We start from the raw sequence: 24,000 nt of genomic DNA, 5'->3' as shown, positions 1-24,000 counted from the left end.
TAATAATGCGTATGGCCTCATAAAACAGATCTGAACTTCTGACCTTCTTGTGGACTGTTTAACTTTCCGGGCTTGTTTTCCAAACATAAATCATGCCTAATCTCCACAGCCATTTTCCTGGACAAATATTAAAGTTACTCCTCAGCTAAAATGGAAAGCTGGAAAGCTACCACTGAAAGTGCAATTTATACCTTGACTAGATATCTGTTTATGGGAAACCATCTCTTTTTCTCAAAAATGATCTTCAACAAAGTTTGAAAATCAATATCTATTTCTGGACAACGAGCACTAAATGGAGTGTCGATTTCAACAGTATTGCACTCTATATCATAATCTTGACTAATATACAAGTAAACAGCATAATAGTGTTAAAACTATGGAACATCACAGACGGCATCCTTGAATGCAAGTGAAGCTTAGTAAAAAACATTCTCGTCTACCTCAAGCTGTGTTCTTCCACATAGCGTATCATATTGCAAGCTACAAAATGTAATTTCACAGGCTTAGTGTTTTACTTTGTGCATAGATCAGTCTATAGGGCTGTGGTCTACATGAGTCAAGGTAAAAATGGGAATTCACTTCGAGGACGGGATTCATTAGACTAAGTGGAATGTACCACTGTCAGATTCAGAACAGGAAGAGGTTTAATCGTCATCGCCGCCATCTCCTGGCGCCCGTGTAATTCTACGACCCCCCCTCTTCCCGGTTGGCCCCTTGGGTTTGGCAAAAGCTTGCTTGTGCGCATGCTGCTTGGGATGAACCTCTTCATACAGGAAGTCACTGGTTAGTTCATCACCATTGTCAATTTCCAGCTGAAAGGAAGAATCAAATGTGAAAACTCTAACATTAACATTATTGTAAATGGTCTGATAATCTTAAAATGACACTTGCTTCCAGGAATTTAACAGAATGGTGTGTGTTGTATTTAATACTACAGTGAAAACTAAACATATATAACACGTAATACCTTTTTTGCAATTTCAATGCCCAAGTTTTTCTCCACTGTGTCTATGAGAGGGTTCTTGCAGCTTGAATACAGCATTCTCTCTCTGATGCTGCATTTATAACCAGACATAGAGTAGATGAACACTGCAAACACAAACACAAAAAAGCAATAAAACTGTTTGAAAATGCATTATACATGTGTATCATAAGCACTTTTTAAACTATTTTCATACAAGGCAAAACATGCCCAACAATTGCTAATGGCAATTAGATTTTAAAATCTGAACATTAACAACTTAAAGGTAATCAGATGATAACTAGATGTCCTTAATACATAATTCATCATTTTATTTAATACACCTTTAAATGTAAGAAAAATAAAAATGCATAACTGGCCATGGTAATTTTGAAAATATACTTTAAAAAAATAAATATTGTTTTGTGAACAATTCAATAGTCCTAATTTTCAAAAACATTTTTTTGTTCTTATATTTTTAGGCATAAGCTGGAACATAAATGAGATAAATTTATGTAATTTAAACAGACCACTTTACTTGCATAATCAATAACTATTAACAGACATTATCAAAAAAAGCAAACGTATATAACAAACAAAAGTAATAAATAAAATACAACAAAGTTCAAAAGCCCTATTTTTAATTTTAATAATTACTAATGTGTTAGTTTAATAATTACATAACACATATACACATTATTCTGTATTCATAACGTATATATAAATTTAATGAACATAAGATATGCCACTCTTACCTGTGGACTCAAGGTAGTCTCCTTCATGCGAGTGTTTGTAGAGGAAAAAGTGATACCTAGCTGCATCATTTGGGATCCTTTTAGGCAAATCTTTCAGCTCTGTGGGAGCCGTACTGGACAACTTGATGGATTCTTTAGGAAAATCTATTTCCTGTTAATGGGATGGACATAATTAATGTTTTTGAATAATTACTCAGGTCTACAACATGTATTTCTGTCACATATTGGTGGTTCTGTGGGTAGGGGTCAACCCAACCAGTCTGTCTTCTAACAGTAAACATACAGTACCATTATGCATTCCAGGTGTTTTCTTTGAATGTATTTTTTTCGAATGCAGTTAAAAAAAAAAAAATTGAATATCGCGGTTAAGGATGTCATGCTCATTTCCATTTTAGAGGGGAGGAGCATTTCCAGATTTTGATGAAAGATTATGAAGGCAAACTATTTATTTTTTTTTGGATTAACTTGCGTGGATGAGCAAATTAATCCAAGTTAATTGGATTAATTTGTTAACAAGTTAATTGCTATTTTTGTTCACCACAAAAATAGCAATTTGTGCTAACAAAATGAATATAGTCAATTTTGATTTTACGCAGACTTTAAAAATCTCCATTCCTAGAGAATAAACACTTTCAATCATTCCTATCTTTTGCTTAGTTTCAATGGACAGATAGACTCATCAACATTAACTTACCTTATGTTCCTTCCTCTCGCCAGAAGATTTCCCTTTTCATCGTCAGTTTCAAAGACATAATCCACACTTTTCTTCTATTTTCATTATTTCCAATACCTCTACTATCCGCGCCAAACATTTGATGCTCCATAATAATTTCCGGAATCTACTGCACCTCTTTCCTGAGAACGCAACAGTATCAGTCCTGCTGTGATACAGATGTTGACCACAAGAGGAAGCCGGTGGCCACCTGTAATTCACCCCTCTTACATTTAATATAACAAATAGGGCTTTCTGTTTTAAGTGTGAAATATTTGAAATAAGCTACAGGTTTGAAAAATCAGGAACCCAACTTTGAGTCATTTTCTGTCTGTTGGTGGCACAATAAGAACGACTGGTCTGGTAGAAACTGCGCAGTTCCCCATCCGCTCCACTAGGCGGCGTAGGCAGGTTTCACGTTCAAAATGACACCTTTCCATCTCTAAACAACGTGAAACCTCCATGACAGTCGCTGCAGTACATTTATATCGGTTTACCGGCATAAAAGTACATTTTCTGCAGATGACAGACTCATATGTCACTTAAAAGCACATATTTCACCCCATCAGCAAAAACAACCGACACACGCTGTGATCAAGTGAAGGAATCGACTGTCACGCGACTCACCTGTGAGTGAGTAACTTTACGCATAAAGTGCTTTTCTAAATTCTCCATCACACATTATATTGCAGTCCTCGTTTGTTTTCAAGTCATTAATTAAGCTTGTATTGATATATTATTCTGATATGTTAAAGCGGCGCTTAATGTGTTTGGAAGAGATGCTGCTTTCTTTTTGCTGTTTAAAAGTTTCTAAAAACTTAAAAAAAAAAAAAAAACTTTAAGCCTAAAAGTATTGTTAGAGGTATTTTATAGTTCTTTTATAACAAACATTTATGAATGCAGTCATATCTTTTATTATTTATTATGATTTATTGATTTTATCACTGACTTTGTTTACATTCTGTGCTCCTGCAGAACTGTCAGACATTTACAAGAACAACAAGTTTTCTTGAGTGACTCTAAGGAGGTGGTTCATATACCCTGTATGAAATAGAATAATAAGGAATGGTGCTCTTATCTGCTGATGCTATAGTGTCATTGTAGTTATCTACAGGATTCATGTTTCTTAATAGTTGGTGTTGTGTGAAGCTCTGATGTTCCTTCTGATTTATGGCACACTTAATGTTACTGTCAATGCAATCTATTTTGCTATCCATGATTTCATCTTTCATTTTCTGCATCTAAGTTCTGCATCACTTATTTGAATTATAATAGCCTAATGCACAAAAAAGTGTGTTTTTGTGCTTAAAATGTGTAAACGAATATTTTTAGCTCTTTTGTACAATTGAAAGTCTGTGCACAATATGGAGTAATGTCTAATCTCTACAGATTAAGGGATGCTTGAACCGTTACACCGCAACAGAAGCATGTGAACAGACATTGACTGTAATGATGGACATCTGCTGATGCACAGGTAATGCTTATGTCTGTTCTTTATATTCCAGTTTCATGCAGTCTATAAACTGCATTTGAGAGAATGAGTTCAGGGTCTGGCTACATTATTAACATTTTTGTTTTAAGGTAAAACATAAGGCTTATGTTTTGCTGTCAGATCTCGATTATTGAAAATTCAGTTTATTTGATGCAAAACTAACTTGACTCAATCAAATGAAAAATTCTTAAATGTGTATTTGCAAAGCAAGGCAAATTTTGAAAGTCAAAATTCTTCAATAAATAATTAAGAGACAGTTTTTTTAGATATTTTTAAATGCATTCATCCATTAATTTATTTATGTGTGCATTTGGTTTTTCCTTAAATTGACATTTATTAATTTTATGATGATTTTAGATTGTAATTTTATGTTTTTTACAATTATTTTTTCCCCAAAATGCATGCATTTTCCTTTCCCTAAATTGACATTAATGAATTTTAAAATTGTAAGATTTTAAATTCTTTTTTCAATGTTTTTTTTTTTTTCAAAATGTGTGCATTTGGGTTTTCCTCAAATAATACGAAAGATCATTTAATAGTGTGAAGTGCTTATGGTCTAGTGGTCAGTGTTCAAGACATGGAAGCTGAGCATGACATAGGAGACTAGGGTTCAAATCCCCCCCTCTCTGCTGCAGATTTTTTCCACAAAAAAAAAAAAAAAGAGGTTTTTTTTTTTTTCTTTGTTCCACCTCCTCTCCTGGGTCCGCCTCTTCTCCCTCTCCACCCAGCCTTCATCTCCCTCTCCGTTACCGCCCCAGGTATTTCAGCCAGTCCGTCCTTGTTTCTCATCTGTTTATCGCCCCAGGTATGTTGGCCAGTTAGTCCGTGTTTCTTATGGCTGTATAGCCAGTCTGTTTCACCGCCCCAGAGTGCTCACTGGGAGCCTCAGGTATCCACCTTTGCCACCACTCCCTTTTGTTTGGTGTACCGCCCCAGGTACTTCGCTGTTGCCACAGCTTTGTTTCTTTGGTGTGTTCCCCACACACCGAGGTGGGATTTGAACCCAAGCCTCTACTCCAGTCTTGTCCGCAACCAACGTGTGTTTAACCACTAGTGCCATCGTGGCTTTCACTCTGAGAGTTGTCATTTGGGGCGTTTTGTAGGATTTAATGACAGTAATTTAACATAAGCAATAATGGGATTTGAACTCAGGTCTCCAAGATTAAAGCACAACGCTTTATCAACTGAGCCACCAAGCCGGTGTAGTTGAATGATGTTTTGGGTGGAGATTTATTGACTGCTTTGTATTACATGACGAAAAACTAATCATTTGCGGGTTTCGAATCCACATCTCAGTCGCAGCTTTTACTCTAATAACATGTGTTTAACCACTGTACCACTGTGGTTTTCACAGTGGGTTTGTCCATTTAGAGAGTTTAATTTAGTTTAATGACAACAATTTAAAATAAGCAATTGTAGGACTTGAATTCAGGTCTCCCAGATGAAAATGTAACAATTTATCACCTGAGCCACTGAGTTTGTGGACTTTGGGTGGAGTTTATTGAGTGTTTTGTAATATATGAAGAAAATTTTATTATAGTGGGTTTTGAACTCATGTCTCAGTTTTGTTTTAATTGGCATGTGTTTAACCACTGCATCACTGCAGCTTTTGCCAAAGTCAAGTCCATTTAGAGAGCTTCATTTAGTTTAATGACAACAATTTAAAATAAAGAATTGTAAGATTTGAACTCAGGTCTCTTACATAAAAACACAATGCTCTCCCACCTGAGCCACTGAGTCTGACTTATTCTGTTGGTGTTCGGATGGGTTTTGTTAAGAGCCCTGTTTTATATGGGGAAATTATTAGGAATTATGGGATTTAAACCAAGATTTTATACACAACAGGCAAGCAATGAGCCAATTTGTGATGTTGGCTTTAGTTATATTTAAGGATTATTTACAGTTTCAGCCCAGTTACAAATAAAAAAATAGAGCGGTATTTGAATTCAGGGCTCCATGATTAAAACACAAAGCTCTCTTTTGTTGAGAGCTGTTTTATATAATGATAAAGATTAGCTATTAGGATTGCTATGAATTGCTAATTAGGATTTAAAACAAGATTTTACATAGGCAAGCAGTTAGCCAATTTGGGATGTTGGCTTTAGTTTTTAAGGGTTATATGCTGTTTTACCTGAGTTAAAGCATTCAATTAATTGCGAAAGCAAGAGTGGGATTTGAACTCAGGATTCTAAGATTAAAACCCAAGGTACTATCACTTGAGCCACCGAGGCTGACAAAGGTGCATGTGATTTCATCAAGTACAACATGTTCCTGAAAACCCTTAAAAACTGAAACAACATTACAATCAACCAATCAGAATTGAGATATAACTTTTCAGAAAATATCTGTTTTAGACTTACGAACTGGGTTAGGTGCTTGTACACCCTTGTTAATCAGCTATCATTTCCCACTGATTTTAAGTCGTAGGGTTAGGTTTAGGGGTAGGGATTGGGTTAAGTCTATATTTTTGGACAGTAATGTTGATCCAGGATGAACAAAAGAAATTGATCCAGGAACATGTCTTACTTGGCAAAATCACGGAGACCTCTGACAAATTAGCTGGATTTAAATTTATTCTATAATATAATGTAATGCATGAGCTTTAACATATAAGCAAAAGCAGGATTTGAACTCGGTCTTCACAATCCTAACGCATCACTTTGTCTCCTGAGCCTGGACAGTTGTTGTAGTATTAGAGATGAAAATAAAATAAAATACATATATCGGAATTGAACAAGGACTTTCACATATGAAAGTCAAACAGTTATCGTCCGAGTTGCAGTTATTTGCCTGTGGGGTTTTTGTTGTTGTTTCATGGTGTTTTGCTAGATATGGTGACAAAAATTCAAATTAAGTGATAGTGGGATTTAATCTCACAACTCTGATAAAAATGCAGTGCTTAATAGCCTGAGCTACAGATAATGGGGAGTTCATTTGTGGTAACATTAATGGCTTAATGTTAGAAAGAATTCACATTTTTGTCTTCTTTTTTCATGTACAGAAAACTAGTGCAGAGATCTACAGTATCACTTCTAGATGAGCATGTCAGTCACTATCCACAGGCTTCATCAATACTCATCTCATTCTGTGCTATAGCCTCACATCAGGACCACAGAGAGACACCCAGAACTTTGTGTTTACCATGAGATTTTAAAGGTGAAATACTGAAATCATGTTTAAATGCATTGAGCCTAAATATTCACATACTGAAACACGTAACCAAACAATCAGACTTGTCAAGAAGATTTTTTATTAAATCTTTGCAACAACTTTAAGACCCATCCAGAGTTCCTCATCAGTGACACTGGCACAGAAAATTCTCTTCTTTTCCCATAAGTGAAGGCACAAATGCTTTATAACAGAAACTTCTTACATCGCTTACATAAAATGGCACAAAACAGCCCCTCATATTTGACGTTAAGAAAGATCCACATTATTTAGTCTGTAAGCATTTTTGATCACTGTCATTAAACTATGAGAGATTACACTTCATAATCTCGCTGAGACATACAGTAGCATAGCAGGATGCATCCAGGTCAAAGGTTACTGATAGACTGGGCACACAAGTCTGGTCTGACTGACCCTGCGGCTTCTCTGAGGTCTGCAGGCTGTACGTGATGTTCTGTGGCTTTGCGAGCAGCAGGCGATAACATCCCGGGATGTTGAGTTTAAGGGATGTCACTCTGAAACGGGATGACCCCAAGCCATCCTGAGCCAATCGGTCTTGATACCACTGGCCCAGCAAGTTTTCTGGGTACTTGACACTATTTCCTGGCATCGGAAGAATTACCTTGAAGAAATTCAGAAGAAACATTATAGGGGATTGATGGGTCAAGTTAGCAGAGTAGACACAGTCAGAAAAAAGGAGACATTTGAACATAGTACCTGGTCTAATGAAAAAACTTCATCCTTTTCCTCCACAGAGGTCACAACATGGACCTACAACACAGAAATAAAGCAATTACTACAAATGTCTGTAAATATATACACACAGTATATATTTGTGTAATATATATATATATATATATATACACATATACACACGTGTGTGTGTGTAACATTTTACATATTTTTATTGCCATCAATTAGCAATTATTATATATAATAATTATTTATTATATAATAAATATAATTATTGCAATCAATTATATATACATAGCTACAGCCCATCACTTTTTTTTCTTTCTCCACAGCTTTAACTAAACCAAGTTCCTAACCTGTGGAGTGTTCAGTTCCTCTGTGGTGTCTTTGAGTCCCTTTTCAGATCCAGCCCAAACCAGATCTCCCTGGACAGGCTTAAAGCCCAGTGTCTGGAGCCGGTATTTGGCCGCTTCGTTCCACACTCTGCTACAGTAAGAGTGGAGGTAGAAGACCCTCATACTGTGGGGTAAACTGAGCCAGCCACGTATGCAACCTTCCTGTCTGCTGCCGTACCGGTGAAGTGCACGGAGCATAAGGCGCTCTCTGGCTTTGTAAGCTGGCATGAGAGCAAAGCTCTCCTTGGCATTCCCTGAAGAGAGATATACACGGAGACTGTTAGTTGTTCTTGGAAAAACAGGAACTGTATGCAAAGAAAGAAAGTCAAATGGGTTTGGAACGACATGAAGGATCAGCAAACGATGACCTTATTTAAATTTTTTGGTGAACTATAACAAACTTCACTATCAGAGAAATCCCAGCACACACCAGTTAGAAGAAAATGACGTTTTGCCTTGTTCTGGAGATCATCACCATCCTCTGGAGTGAAGAACAGCTTAACAGAAGCCTCCTGCTCAAAATACACAGCGTTTTAAGACGGTGCACCACATATAGACATTAAATGGAAATGAATGGCTTAAACTGGTACCATTTTCTCCTTTAAGAGCGCAAGCCCTACTTGGTCTGCTTGGACACATGATCCACTTCCAAAACGTTGGGGTCCGTAATAATTTACAAAGCCTCTGTTCTATAAAAACAAAAACAGATATATCTTTTTTTGTAGCAGTGTGTGTCTATGCCATTTATTAATTACATACTGGTGAACATATATTTACCTTCACATTTCCCACTGACTCTGTTACAAGATGTTGCAGCTCTGTAAGTTGACTTTTCCCATGAGGCTTCAGGTCTCTGATGACAAGATCAAAGTGATTTCCCTGGAGTCTGCCGAGCTTAAGGGGCTCAGAAACAGGACAGACATGAGAGATCAGCATTCCCCTCCTCTCAAACGCTGAGACTTTGTCCAGCAACCTGCCAATAGAATTGTTATATGCATCTACAAATTGAGTCAAGTAAACCATTCCATGTAAATTATAAAAAAAAAAAAAAAAAAGGTTTGATATTATAAAGAAAAATTACATAATTTTGTACTAAACAGCAAATACAAAAAATAGCAAACAGCAAAAAAGCGGCTAAAATAGAATATGAAAAATATATTACTTTTATTAATAATCTTTCATATTAATGTTAAAATATTTATTTAGCTAGTAGATAAAGGTAAGAAATAGAATAAAATATTTGCAATTTAAAAAAATCATAGTTCATTAATTGCGCTAATTACAGGACCCAAATTCCTAAATGCGAAAGATAACGGATGACTCCAAAGTTAAAAGGTAGCTTTGATTATTTTTAATTTTTCGCTTCCCACTTTCATATGCAATGCATTTAATCTTTAATCTTTTTGCTGATTTTTTTCTTGTAATTAAAGATGCAGTATACAGTTCGTTTGCTTGAATCACAAGTGGGCGGAATCACACAGACCAAAACAAAAACAGACATTCCGATATGGAAAGCACATTTTCAAAGTATGATAACTGGCTGTAGCATTGGTTTTTGAAGAAACTAGTATGTGAACTTAGCATGTTTCCTGAATATTTGCAAATGTATTATGGTCTTTTTATGTTTCAGTGCCGTCAAAAAATTACATATAGCACTTTTGGGGAATAAAATATTTGCAATTAATTTCTTGATTTATGGTCAGTTCTAAAAATCAGAATGAAATGGTTAATGTTATCAAATTTGCTGAATGTGAATATTAAAATCACAATGTTTCACGTGTTTCATTGTCTGAAGTTAACACATTAACTTTGACAGCCCTAAAAGTTTGTTTTCGCAGGCACCCTAGCACCCCCTTGTGCCCCCCCCCCCCCCATTTCCACTTACTACTAATTTAATTGAGAAAGGAGAAGAAAATAAACATTGGGAAAGGACAGAACATCAGATAATGGACTAATTGACTAATTGTCAGTTTACCGCTCTGGAGAGATCTTTTTCACCACCATGGCCTGGTAGCTGATGGCTCGCTTGTCTTTAATTCCTGCATAGGTAAAATCAGACGGAAGCACTCCAAGTACTGCAGCCATATAGCTGATGGCCTCCAAAGTCTCCAAGTTCTCTTTCCTCAGTGTGAAAGCTGAGGGGGGAAAAAAGACTTGCATTTTAGGCAGGTGTCCATCAGCTTTACATGATAATAAGAAATGTCTTCTCTGCTCACATGTGTATAATGTCACCTCTTCTTCCTCCTCATGACATTCTGCTAGTGTTCTCTTCTTGGGTTGTTTGCTTCTCTCTCTTAGTCTCACTGTAATGGAAGTCTTCTGCTGGTCGGTGAAGCTCTTGGTTTCCACAAGCTTCCCAAACCGCCTGCTAACAAAATGGTGAACTGAAGTTCGGTGTTCCTTGCTATCATCGGGGAGGAAGGTAAACACAGAACCAGGTACTTTGGCATCGATGAACCGGAAGAACTCCTCAGCTTCTCCTTCAGAGGCTAAACTAGCAAGCTCCTTGAAGTCTGGGTCCTCTCTGACCCGGATCTCTGATTGGTCGGTCACAGTCTGGAGGAAGGGGAAGTTGTATCGTACTGCTCTGTGGACAACTGCTCTCTGGTGTTTATCAGGATAAGTACCCACTGACAGTTCCACCTTTTCTTGCTCACCAGCTCTTACTCTCATTTTGTTAGTGAAATGCTCCAACTCTTTATTCACACTTGGACCCAGGATTACATTCAGATCAAAGCAATCCTGATTTAAAATGTCAGTGTCATCTGCTTTAGATTGTGTTAATTTATCATCCCTTTTAATAGCTTGACTTGGTGGAGAAGGTCTTTTTGTATGTCCTTCTTGAACATTGGGACTGTTAACAAGTTGTCCATTGATGTCTATCTCAATAACCACAAAGTCTTGGGGTGAGTTTTTTATGGTCCCATGGAAACCTTCATGGTCTGATATGAAGCAAGAGAGAGTGTCCCTCTCCATTCTGAAGCCCTAAACGAAAATGCACTTAGCGATTAAGTCAATCAATCATTTTATTATTGTTTTAGTGATTTATTAATTTGTATAGACATGTACTGTAAACTTACAATGAAATGTATAGAATTTATCGTGTTAACATTAACACTATTACATAAAAACAACTGAATCACCATTACAAAGCACGTTCGCTTAACACTGTTGCGTAATAATGCAAAGCAAGCAAAATATTAATATTTGAAAATAGTGCTTACACTCACCCGCGTGTTTGTTGTCAATTCACTTCTTCCGCAGCACGTGGTTCCGCTCTTAAAGGCACAGAAGCGCAAAAACCGTGCAATAGCGTATTCTTGTTTAGCGAGGATTCAGTACTTTTTCAACCTAAAATGCAAATTTTATACAAAATGTGTAAGGCATGTAGTCATATTAAGTCGTAATGACAACAAAACATTAAATGGTAAGGGGGCTGTGTGTGTGTGTGTGTGTGTGTGTGTGTACATGTACATATTATATTGGTTATTCTTCACACAATAGCAATGCATTATTCATAATTGATTGATTCTCCCCAATTCCTCTGTTTCACCTTTTAAATAATCCTTTCTAAAATAGCCTACCGCTTGAAAGTCTTTAGTTTTGTGGACATTCACACAGTCAAGTGGCTACACAGCATTTGAACACTGGATTTACAAAAACATTTCTGGTTGACATTTCAAGTGTTTCAACATTACATCAACTATTGATGAACACATTCATTTTTATTCGAATTGTCACTCAGTAGGCTATTTAACCATTTATGACTATGTGTTCAAACAAATTCACGTTATTTCTTATTTCACGTAATGTTTGATGTACTTCATGTTGTTAATTAAGAAATGCACTCTTTGTATTATGGTTGAAGATTATCCTATTTAATCAAAGTTATAAACAAGTTAGGTCAGAAATAATCTAAAAGCAATCAAAAATAGTATGATTATTTGACCCTATGTGAGATTAATGGATTACTTTACTAACTACAAGTTTTGTCATGTAATTTGCAATCAGTAATGGCCTACAATTTGAAAGTAATCTACCCAGTTCTGTGTGTGTCAGTGTATAGAATTTTTATTATATATAATATATATGTATTTTATTCTTTGTTAAAAGTTTTTAATTGTGAGAAAAACAGAAACTGTAGAAAGAATTTTCAAATCTTTTTATTTTTCTCTCTCCTCTATTCCTCTATCTTATACAATGCATAGAAAAAGACATTTAAGACTCAATGATTCCTTTCCAGACTTCAATACCCTTACATAGGAGACATGTTAATAGTGGTTCGCCTGTTGTGAATCAGTAGATGGATCGTCCCAGAGGTTATGGAACTTACAGTCCCTTCCCTTATAAGTGCTTTCAAAAGCATCCCAAGCGAGATGCTGAGTGAACTTAACTCCAAGCACTTATACATTAGTGTGGTTGCAAATGGCATGAAATGCAGGCTGGCCATTAGATGACATGTAAAACATCTGTTCAGGCAGACAGGAACTAAACCCCTAAACCCTTGAAAACATGGACACTCACTTCAAGATGTTAGACAATGATATCATGTGGACAAACAGTTGTACAGGCTTAGAAAAATAATATCTCTGCGGGTTTAATTTTCACTAGAAGAATGTGAAAAATATCTAAGATGCAGAGAGGCATCACTTTTTCAGATTTGTGTTATGACGGATTCTATTATCTATTATCATATCCCTATAATTAAACAATACTACATTTAAAAAAAAAAAAAAAGACGAGCAATTTTTAAGAATTAAAACATTAAAAAAAGGTATTGGAACATTTTCAGCACAATATTCTTGGCAAATCCTTCATTGAAATCATCCCTACCCTATCGCTACAAGCTTCGGTGGCTGTCAAAATACTGATCATTTACGTAGTCGCTCTTTAAGAAAATTTTCAAGCCTAATCAATCAAAGTTAATTAATAATGCGTATGGCCTCATAAAACAGATCTGAACTTCTGACCTTCTTGTGGACTGTTTAACTTTCCGGGCTTGTTTTCCAAACATAAATCATGCCTAATCTCCACAGCCATTTTCCTGGACAAATATTGAAGTTACTCCTCAGCTAAAATGGAAAGCTGGAAAGCTACCACTGAAAGTGCAATTTATACCTTGACTAGATATCTGTTTATGGGAAACCATCTCTTTTTCTCAAAAATGATCTTCAACAAAGTTTGAAAATCAATATCTATTTCTGGACAACGAGCACTAAATGGAGTGTCGATTTCAACAGTATTGCACTCTATATCATAATCTTGACTAATATACAAGTAAACAGCATAATAGTGTTAAAACTATGGAACATCACAGACGGCATCCTTGAATGCAGGTGAAGCTTAGTAAAAAACATTCTCGTCTACCTCAAGCTGTGTTCTTCCACATAGCGTATCATATTGCAAGCTACAAAATGTAATTTCACAGGCTTAGTGTTTTACTTTGTGCATAGATCAGTCTATAGGGCTGTGGTCTACATGAGTCAAGGTAAAAATGGGAATTCACTTCGAGGACGGGATTCATTAGACTAAGTGGAATGTACCACTGTCAGATTCAGAACAGGAAGAGGTTTAATCGTCATCGCCGCCATCTCCTGGCGTCCGTGTAATTCTACGACCCCCCCTCTTCCCGGTTGGCCCCTTGGGTTTGGCAAAAGCTTGCTTGTGCGCATGCTGCTTGGGATGAACCTCTTCATACAGGAAGTCACTGGTTAGTTCATCACCATTGTCAATTTCCAGCTGAAAGGAAGAATCAAATGTGAAAACTCTAACATTAACATTATTGTAAATGGTCTGATAATCTTAAAATGACACTTGCTTCCAGGAATTTAACAGAATGGTGTGTGTTGTATTTAATACTACAGTGAAAACTAAACATATATAACACGTAATACCTTTTTTGCAATTTCAATGCCCAAGTTTTTCTCCACTGTGTCTATGAGAGGGTTCTTGCAGCTTGAATACAGCATTCTCTCTCTGATGCTGCATTTATAACCAGGCATAGAGTAGATGAACACTGCAAACACAAACACAAAAAAGCAATAAAACTGTTTGAAAATGCATTATACATGTGTATCATAAGCACTTTTGAAACTATTGTCATACAAGGCAAAACATGCCCAACAATTGCTAATGGCAATTAGATTTTAAAATCTGAACATTAACAACTTAAAGGTAATCAGATGATAACTAGATGTCCTTAATACATAATTCATCATTTTATTTAATACACCTTTAAATGTAAGAAAAAGAAAAATGCATAACTGGCCATGGTAATTTTGAAAATATACTTTATAAAAAAAAAAAATATTGTTTTGTGAACAATTCAATAGTCCTAATTTTCAAAAACATTTTTTTGTTCTTATATTTTTAGGCATAAGCTGGAACATAAATGAGATAAATTTATGTAATTTAAACAGACCACTTTACTTGCATAATCAATAACTATTAACAGACATTATCAAAAAAAGCAAACATATATAACAAACAAAAGTAATAAATAAAATACAACAAAGTTCAAAAGCCCTATTTTTAATTTTAATAATTACTAATGTGTTAGTTTAATAATTACATAACACATATACACATTATTCTGTATTCATAACGTATATATAAATTTAATGAACATATGATATGCCACTCTTACCTGTGGACTCAAGGTAGTCTCCTTCATGCGAGTGTTTGTAGAGGAAAAAGTGATACCTAGCTGCATCATTTGGGATCCTTTTAGGCAAATCTTTCAGCTCTGTGGGAGCCGTACTGGACAACTTGATGGATTCTTTAGGAAAATCTATTTCCTGTTAATGGGATGGACATAATTAATGTTTTTGAATAATTACTCAGGTCTACAACATGTATTTCTGTCACATATTGGTGGTTCTGTGGGTAGGGGTCAACCCAACCAGTCTGTCTTCTAACAGTAAACATACAGTACCATTATGCATTCCAGGTGTTTTCTTTGAATGCAATATACAGGATGAAAAGGAGGGATAAGATGCTATTGTACTGAGCTGCTGGGAGTGGTGGAGGGGAAAAAGGCCTGAGTACCAATTGAACGTAGTTAATCCTTTTCTCCTTGTACTGCTCCAGAGCCTGAATAGCTTCTCTCTGCATAGGGAACGCCACTCCCTGAAGAGTCTGCTGCTTTGTATCAACATGGATGTCTGTCTGCAACTGAAAACACACATACAAGCCTTTAACAATGTGTTTGCACTGGCCTGTAATCACTAAAGCAGTCACAACGGCTGTTAAATGATTCTTTTGCAATTAATGTTGTAGTTTATAAAGCAGCAACGTTACACTGCATGTTGAGATTTGAGAATGTTTTATGTTTAACTATGTCTATGACCCTTGATAAATTAGCATGTCACTAGTGTTGCCAAATCTCATCCAAAAAATAAGCAACTTGACTCACCAAAATAAGCCTAAAGCATTTTTATTGCTTCAATATGAGCAAGGCTGTGGGCTGTGCCGGTACTATTATATATGAATGAATTATTATGCATTTATTGTTTTGTTTATATTAATATAATCAATTGAACATATATATTTTAGGAAATTAATACTTATATTCAGTAAGAGTGCATAAATTTACCAAAAGTGATAGTTTTTTTTATTTACATTATTAAAAGAAAAAAAATATATATATATTATATATATGCTGTTTCTAATCAAAGACATATTACTAGTTTACAACACTGATAATGTATCTTGAGCACCAAATCAGCATATTAGAATAATTTCTGAAGCATCATGTAATTCTGCATACACAGAATAGCTGCTGAAAATTCCACTTTACCATCACAGGAATAAGATACTTTTTAAAATATATTAAATATAAAACTATTATTTTAAATAGCAATAATATTTAACAATAGTACTCTCTTTGAGAGTATTTTTGATCAAATAAATGCAGCCTTGGTGAGCAGAAGAGACGTATGTATACGTATATGTAAATATATACGTGTGTGTGTGTGTATATTTATACGATTAATTGCATCCAAAATAAAAGTTTTTGTTTACATAATGTGTGTGTGTGTGTTGTGTATATTTATAATGTATATATAAATACACACACATACAGCATATTTTAAAAATATTTACATGGATATATTTTTATTCATATAATGTATATTAGGGGTCGACCGATTATCGACCTGGCCGATTATTGGCACCGATATTAAGCATTTTTATGATAATCGGCATCGGTCATTTTCAAAACCGATGTGCCGATAAAATTATTTAATTTTGAAACGCGCTATTTGGCTCTGATGCAGCCTGTCGGAACTCACCACTCTGTGGCCTAGAGCAGTCTCCACCCACCGCGCATCTGATTTGTTGAGAGTCAGGAGTCCGACCAATCAAGGTGGAAGACTAAAGGCACTCTCACACCGAAAGCGCTTGCTAACTGGTGCTGCTTCATCACGCATCAGTTATCTCTCAAAGGCAGCAGCAGACGTTGCTCAAGTTGCAATAAATTACAAATTTACAAAAGTTGTAAAAACCTCAATTTTATCTATTTAGGTTTTCCGAGATGGGGGAAACGCAGGGGGAATCGCGGAATCCAGTCATATGGAATTTACTGTATAACGCGGAGTCACGGAATTAGTCAAAGTTTGGATGAATTAATCAAAAGTAGGTCAGTACACTTAAATCGACTCATGATATGGACTATCTGTAAACATTAAGCTGCTAAAAGACTATTTAAATATTAATTCTGCATGTTCGGCGTGTCTCTGTATATGTGAAAGGCACAGACGCGCGGTTTTGACACACACACACACACACACACACACACACACACTGAAGTGCGCGACGCTCGCGGAGTTTTCCGCATCTGCCATGTCACTAAATGAGGACATAAATACATGAACATCATCCCCAGAACTGCTCTGAGAGTTACTTCATGAGCATTTGACTGTTTCGTTTGAGTAAAACGATCGTCATATCATAAATAGGCTACAGAAACTTAAGAGGTCTTCATGGCAACCCGTCAAAATAAAAGTTCGGTTTATTTACTAATGCTACTACAATTATTACAACTTTTGTTTAAAAGAACAATCACACAATACGCCATTTCTTACATGTTTTAATTTTAATAGTAAACATTTGTTTGCCAAAAAATAGAGTTCAACTCTCATTTGATTAAAAGATAAATTAAATTTATAATAATGTTTTATGCCTTCATTTGCACTGCTCTGTAAATGAAAACTAATGGAAATTACTGTCACATAGGCCAAGACTAAGATACTGTCACATAGGCCAAGATTAAGTTACTGTCACATAGGCCAAGATTAAGATACTGTCACATAGGCCAAGATTATGATGACGGAAATTGGGACATTTCAATAGGCTATTGAACCAAGTGAGCCTATAACAGGCCATTAGTGTTATAGTTTCATTAAAATAGTTGCGGTCTTCTTCGCAACTTCTACAATGGAGCTATGAAGACAATTAAATTATTTACACTTATTATATACATTGCGCTTTTTAAATTAATCAACTGATGTGCATTAGATGATGAATTGAATAGTCACCTCTTGTAGGTTATGATTTAGTCAACCGAAAATAATTAATGAAGAATTATGAGAGGTTATGCTATTACACATACATTTCTAACATGTAAATTATTGAAGCCAAATACTTACATTTCCCCAAGCTGTTTAGCTTTAGTATTTAGTATTCATAGGCTTAATCCTGAAGCATGCAGTGGCCCCACTTTTAACTCTCTCTTTATATATTACCCTTATTGTAGATGGATGCATGGGGGAAGACAAGAGTAAGAAGTGCAACCAACACTAGGGAAGGCCGTTTTTGTCAGAGCCCTTGTTATTCTTAATTTTGACATTCATTTTCATTTTTACACCAGGCATATATATCGGTTCAATATATCGGTTATCGGTCTACTTGGTCTGTAATAATCGATATCGGCATCGGCCCTGAAAAACACATATCGGTCGACCCCTAATGTATATCATATAAATATATTTAATATATAAACGTAACATTTTTCTTAAATGTATACATGCATGTGTGTGTATTTATATATACATAATAAATAAACACAGTACACACACATATATGATGTAAACAAAAACTTGTATTTTGGATGCGATTAATCGTTTGACAGCACTAATATATATATATATATATATATATATATATATATATATATATATATATATAAATAAAATCTTCCCAACCCCAAACTTTTGAATGGTACGCTTATAATATAATCAAAATTACATTTCAACACTGCACACCACATTCTGTGCCGCACCCACTGAATAAACCTCCTGCTTTGCCTCTCTTCCTCCTTTCATCCAGGATTGGGACCAGCATTTCATCCACCCATCTACTAAATAAAATCTCTCTTTCAACAAATTAAAAAAAATAAAAGAACCACAAAGCTGCTTTCCTCTCCTCTCATACATGTAGATTAGTGTAGCATTATCTTCCTCCCACAGCTGCTGCTGCTCTAGGGGGAGTTCAGAGTGCCTTTTGATTGGTTCATTTACGCTGCCTGTCATTTTGAAACACCCAACGATGCATTTAAGATTCAGAGCATATCCTTTTATGGTATGAGGGGAGGTTTGTATGCGTTGCCAGCAGCATCCTTTGCAATTGGTTCCAGGAGCTGGTTTAAATGAGAGAGTGCATGGGACTGAGCTTCTCTATTTTTAGTCAGCATATGTTTGATGCTAAATATTACATTACATTTATATTTTTGCAAAGACTCTTCCATACACATGGTGATTTGGGATATCCTTTATAGTTTTTATTTGCCTACGGCTCAGCAAACAACATTGTGTGCTTCAGTTCACAATGCAAAAATAGCTTCTAAAGAGCAAGGACCCATTGCTTTGAGACAATGTTGTGCGTAATGTAATGAAACAGTGTTTTTGTTCAGCTCATGAAGTTACTTAATACAAAATGCCTGATATGAACTGTTGGAGTGATGTAGTTTTGCCCTAAAACCTCAGCAGAGCCTGACTAAGGTGTACACCCATGCTGTGTTTATGTTGATGTCAGCATTACCTCATTGAGTTTGATTTGCCTCAGTTCCTCCTCTGCTGCAGTCAAAGGCAGAGGCGCCGCCTGGGAGCTGAGGTACTTTTTATAGCCATTTAGAGAGACATCGTCCTGAGTAAGAAAGAGATGCATTAGTGGGGAAACCTATGGCTGCCATCCATGCATGTGAATGTTTGATTTAAAGAATGGCAGATGATATAGGTCATACCTTCACTGTGCCAAAAATCTCTTCTTTAATGTGACCACCACCAAACTCTTTCTTCAGCGTGGCCCTCGTAGCAGCATACAACATCTTTTGTCGAACCTGAAAGGAAAAGTTGTTTCAATATAAGTTTCTGGATCTGGATGTTTAAAAACAAAAAAATAAATAAAATATATTTTAGGAACAAGAACATGCATCAGATGAATTTGTTTTAGGGCAGCATACTTCTATAATCATATAATCATAAACATATAAAACAAACAACATATAAAAGTACTATTTAAAAGTTCATGAATAGTTCAACCAAAATATATACAAATTTACTCTCCCTCAGGCCACCCAAGATCAGTTTATTTCTTAATAGGATAATTGGAACAGATTTGGCATTACATTATTTACTCACCAATGGATCCTCTGCAGTGAGTGAATGGGTGCCATCAGAATCAGTCAAAACAGCTGATAAAAATATTACAATCAGGGTTCCTACGGGGTTTGGAAAAGTATGGAATTTGATTTAAGTATTTTCCAGGTCTGGAAATGTATGGGAAAAAAGAAAGCGGAGTATGGAAAGATTTTTATGTTTCCAGACTTTTGACACCATTTCGTTTTTTTATAATAGAAAATTAAGAATTTAATGAAAATAAATTTATCGTACAAGAAGTGAGGTTTCATGGCAGCTGTTTAGTGATCACCAAATATGACTGAATGAATTCAAGGTGCACTTTTTTATTATGCAAAATGCAGGTTATAAGCATTTTGGGTTTCTTCACACTATATTCTTAGCACCGTATTACATAACCTCAAGGACCTTTGCAAAAATAAAAAAATATACAGACTTTTATGTGCACAAAACGAACCATTAAATTTAGCATATAGGACGATGCACACTGATCCACCTGTTGTGCCATCAGCCCATTTCACGGTGTGGTTTCTTGGCCGCCACATAGTATGCGTTACCTAAGGCCTTGAAATATGGCATACTGCCCCAATGAAAGACAAACCTTAAAACACTTTTTTACAGTATCAGTCTTTTTATAGACTCTTGAACTTGGCAAATTTTATGCCATCAGCCCATTTCATGTCATGGTTTCTGTGCCGCCACAAAGGATTTGTTAAATTAGATATCAGGCCTTGATATTAGTGAAAGTGAAAGTGAAAGTGAAGTGACATACTGCCAAGTATGGTGACCCATACTCGGAATTCGTGCTCTGCATTTAACCCATCCAACGTGCACACACACAGCAGTGAACACACACACACCGTGAACACACACCCGGAGCAGTGGGCAGCCATTTATGCTGCGGCGCCCGGGGAGCAGTTGGGGGTTCGGTGCCTTGCTCAAGGGCACCTCAGTCGTGGTATTGAGGGTGGAGAGAGCGCTGGACATTCACTCCCCCCACCTACAATCCCTGCCGGCCGGAGACTCGAACCCACAACCTTTGGATTACGAGTCCGACTCTCTAACCATTAGGCCACGACTTCCTAATGGTTTTCTTATGGTAGTAGAGGTACTACCATAAGAAAAGCAACATTTTGAGCAGATAGATCTCTGTTAATTCATGTGCATCCATGCTCTCGTTTTATTTATAGTAAAATGGCAGTGATGCACAAAGGAAATAGGTTTTATAAAACTTTCTGCTTTTCACTTCACATGACATTAATTAATAGACTGGAGTCATGTGTATTATTGTGATGTTTTCATCAGCTGTTTTGACTCTTATTCTGATGGCACCCATTCACTGCAGAGGATCCACTGATGAGCAAGTGATGTAATGATAAATTATATTCCAAAGAAGAAACAAACTCATATTCATCCTGTATGGTTTGAGGGTGAAAAAAAATTGTCAGCAAATTTTTAGGGTGAACTATTCCTTTAATACTTGAATCCAACCATGAGGAATTTCTGGATTTCAATTTTAAAGTTGCTTTGCTGTAGGAAAGCTCTTGGTTTGAGCAATTTGAGCTGGCTTTAGATCAGCGTGAAAGAACGCCTGATTCGGGTGCGATTGGGACTCTAGCCATTTTAGTCTCCCTCTGGTTGTTGAACATTGAGGGAGAAAATTAGAATTGCAAATCTGTAGCACAGAACCACAACTGTCTGTTTTCTGTATCAGGTCAACCGTGCTTTTCATAAAAAAAAAAAAAAAAATACTGTGAAAGTAGATTAATGTCAAACTCTTTTGCTTGAATGCACAAAGTCTCCATTATATTAGCTTACCTGATACTTTATCTTTTGGTAAAAGATCACATTACAAGGGGATCTCCACAGTTAAGATCCACTCACTTAAGATACATTTGTTTGTTATAACAATGGTACAATATCCTTGATGATCATCTCCACATAGTACTACAAAAACCTCTTATTATAGCCTGTTTTGATATGGACAGGCTTAACTGGCAACCAGATATTTTTAAAGAGCTTTAAACCAGGGACACTATATGTGGAGTGGATGGATTAAAATGCACTGAGCAATGTCATCTCATGATGTCCTGTGGCCTCGTACAAGCTGAAAGAAGATGCGACAGGATACAAACAAACTCACTGGAGAGTGATCCGGAGACCAGGCCAGAAATACCCACTCATAACCCTGGTTGTTGGTGGTATCCAACCTGTAGAGAAGGTATGCGGGCATGTCATCCTCTAGAAGAGAGAGAACACAGCTGTCCCATTCCTGGTCCCATTTCTTGGCAGCCCGTTTACTTCCGCCAAGAACTAACTTCTCTAAAGGAACACAACAGAAGAAAGGAAAGTGATATATGATTCTTTGGTCATACATTGGAAATCATTATTTGTATTTAGTTTTGTCAAAAACAGAAAAAAAAAAAAAAAGATGCACGGAAAATGTGAGAGGATTTTTTTTTAGGATAACTGAGATACTATTACTTTTTATTAATATTTTGAATTTATTCCCACTCATTTTACTTAAAGTTTTAGCCTTTATGATTTGTCATTTTAATTATTTGTTTAAATGTCTATATGTTTATGTATGTTATGCGTTTTCATTAATTTTTAGTTTTATGAAGATAAACTAAATGAAAATAAGAAATGTTGCCTTGGGAAATATAAATAAACATATGTATCCAGTTGAAGTCTATTTTATTTCAAGTAACAGAAATTGCTATATGAGGTTATCTTAAGGTTATCTTAATATCTGTTACAGAAAGCCATATATGTTTTGTTTTGTTTATTGCTATTCCTGACATTCTGCTGAAATAATTAAGCAATTCTGTTGGGAAGTTGATGTTTTGTAAATAAAGTAAAATTTCATAAGGTTCTAAATTTAAAGCTCTTTTAAAGTCTTCTGACATGCCAATTTTAAGTTTAAGTATATTTATTTTAAAAAGATATTTAATAAATGTTTCCACTCTCACCATTTTCAATCACTACTTTGATGAGCCGATATTCTCCGTTCCGGGCCTTCGCAAAGATTTCTTTCACTTCACCGGTGGCTGAGAAGAGAAAGCACAGGACACAATGAGACCATTTATTCTGATGCGAAACAAAACTGACCATCTCTGGACAACGGAATTGATATTTGGCTGATGAACCAAAATGAGAAATCTAAAGAGGCATTGTTTGGGACAGTTTGGAGACTGCAGTCCATTCCTGGAGTATGTGCTTCCATTTTATTTATTTTTTTTGCAGAAAACACAATATGACCATGCAAGGTGATCTTTAATTAAAACTTCAGCATGACTGCATTGATTTGATACACTTGTTGTCATGGTAACACAACGCCACTACATGTAAACTGATGTCAATTGCATAATGCCTAGCAACACCTTTGAATAAAGGTGACACGGTTATTACAGTTGGACCTTTGAGACCTGCTGCCTTCCTGCCTGATCCTCAACTCCAGTCTGAAAACAGCCTACTGATACTGGAAGACCAATCCGAGTTTATTTGCATGACCATATTAGTGCAACAAAAGGCAGAGTACACTTGACACAGATTCCCTGTCTGGCTCTGGTTTGTTTACTGAAAGCGCGCAATAAAACTCTATAAGGTAATTCAGTCTCAGCGACAACCACAACAAGTTCTTCTGTTTACAAACAAGCGCCAAATCAAGGAACGTGTATTATAGCGACATAATAAACTCCGTCCGGGTTATTGGACTCGACAATAAAAGGTTGTTAAGGATTTTACCTTGGATGCCGGTTTGATGAGACATTCTGGCTCTCTTCCGTCGGCCGGTTGGTAGATGGTAGTAGTGAAAGAACACGGAAGTCGGAGAATGAACTACAGTAATTTGAGATGCCATGTGACGCTATTACGTGGCCCCGCCCACTGCGGCGTGGTGTGCGTGTGTATTTTAGAGACAAAAACTATGTACTAAATAAAAATGATTACAGAAGTTAACTAAATTTAAAAATCACAGATTTAAGACGTCCTGAAAAAGAAAAGAGACTAATGTAATATTTTCTTTGCTGATTTTGCGGGATTATACAGTAAGGGTTTGGGGGTAATACCTAGAAAAGTAAAGTCAATAGTTTTTAAATCATGTTTTTTTTATGCTATATAATGGTCACATTTTTATCAAATACTGAAATTACCTTGATTGAAAGTAAACCACCAGGGATTTTCAAACGG

At 36.0% G+C, this 24,000-nt stretch overlaps 3 protein-coding genes across 5 annotated transcripts; all 3 read right to left on the bottom strand.

The window, feature by feature from the left end:
- Positions 1–644: 644 nt before the first annotated feature.
- On the bottom strand, positions 645–4,980 carry LOC306859010 (twinfilin-1-like; the record flags this gene model as incomplete). The annotated part of the gene is made up of 4 exons (XM_079399823.1): positions 645–812; positions 968–1,089; positions 1,717–1,867; positions 4,798–4,980. 4 exons carry the CDS (start codon positions 4,978–4,980, stop codon positions 645–647), a joined length of 624 nt encoding a protein of 207 aa, XP_079255949.1.
- Positions 4,981–7,147: 2,167 nt separating this feature from the next.
- On the bottom strand, positions 7,148–11,451 carry LOC306858463 (pseudouridylate synthase PUS7L-like). 3 transcript variants are annotated; one of them, XM_079399026.1, is made up of 9 exons: positions 11,407–11,451; positions 10,393–11,161; positions 10,152–10,311; positions 8,954–9,149; positions 8,767–8,865; positions 8,607–8,688; positions 8,138–8,430; positions 7,806–7,859; positions 7,148–7,710 (listed from the first exon to the last, which is right to left on the bottom strand). In XM_079399026.1, exons 2-9 carry the CDS (start codon positions 11,150–11,152, stop codon positions 7,393–7,395), a joined length of 1,962 nt encoding a protein of 653 aa, XP_079255152.1. In that variant the 5' UTR covers positions 11,153–11,161; positions 11,407–11,451; the 3' UTR covers positions 7,148–7,392. The 3 variants fall into 3 exon arrangements, with proteins under 3 accessions (XP_079255152.1, XP_079255153.1, XP_079255154.1); XM_079399027.1 differs by having other exon boundaries at positions 10,393–11,153; XM_079399028.1 differs by having other exon boundaries at positions 11,401–11,435.
- Positions 11,452–12,316: 865 nt separating this feature from the next.
- On the bottom strand, positions 12,317–23,675 carry LOC306858232 (twinfilin-1-like). The gene is made up of 9 exons (XM_079398661.1): positions 23,557–23,675; positions 22,782–22,859; positions 21,953–22,131; positions 19,416–19,511; positions 19,214–19,318; positions 15,224–15,349; positions 14,823–14,973; positions 14,071–14,192; positions 12,317–13,915 (listed from the first exon to the last, which is right to left on the bottom strand). The coding sequence occupies exons 1-9, from the start codon at positions 23,669–23,671 to the stop codon at positions 13,748–13,750; spliced, it is 1,140 nt and encodes a 379-aa protein (XP_079254787.1). The 5' UTR covers positions 23,672–23,675; the 3' UTR covers positions 12,317–13,747.
- Between the last annotated feature and the right edge of the window lie 325 nt (positions 23,676–24,000).

The sequence above is a fragment of the Barbus barbus genome, assembly GCF_936440315.1.
Source record: "Barbus barbus genome assembly, chromosome: 39".
Lineage (NCBI taxonomy): Eukaryota > Metazoa > Chordata > Actinopteri > Cypriniformes > Cyprinidae > Barbus > Barbus barbus.
The sequence above is the reverse complement of the archived record's forward strand: the minus strand, read 5'-3'. Positions and strand labels throughout refer to the sequence as shown.

Bases quoted from the DNA above. Each gene is read 5' to 3' on its own strand.
- LOC306858463 (XM_079399026.1), bottom strand. From the start codon at position 11,152: ATGGAGAGGGACACTCTCTCTTGCTTCATATCAGACCATGAAGGTTTC. The intron at 8,689-8,766 runs GTACCAGTTTAA...TATTTTGAGCAG, and splicing joins CGCTCTTAAAGGAGAAAATG to GAGGCTTCTGTTAAGCTGTT. The intron at 7,711-7,805 runs GTACTATGTTCA...AATTTCTTCAAG, and splicing joins AAGTTTTTTCATTAGACCAG to GTAATTCTTCCGATGCCAGG.
- LOC306858232 (XM_079398661.1), bottom strand. From the start codon at position 23,671: ATGGCATCTCAAATTACTGTAGTTCATTCTCCGACTTCCGTGTTCTTT. The intron at 19,512-21,952 runs GTGAGTTTGTTT...TTTTCCTTTCAG, and splicing joins GGTCTCCGGATCACTCTCCA to GTTCGACAAAAGATGTTGTA. The intron at 15,350-19,213 runs GTAATGCTGACA...GTGTGTTTTCAG, and splicing joins GGCAAATCAAACTCAATGAG to TTGCAGACAGACATCCATGT.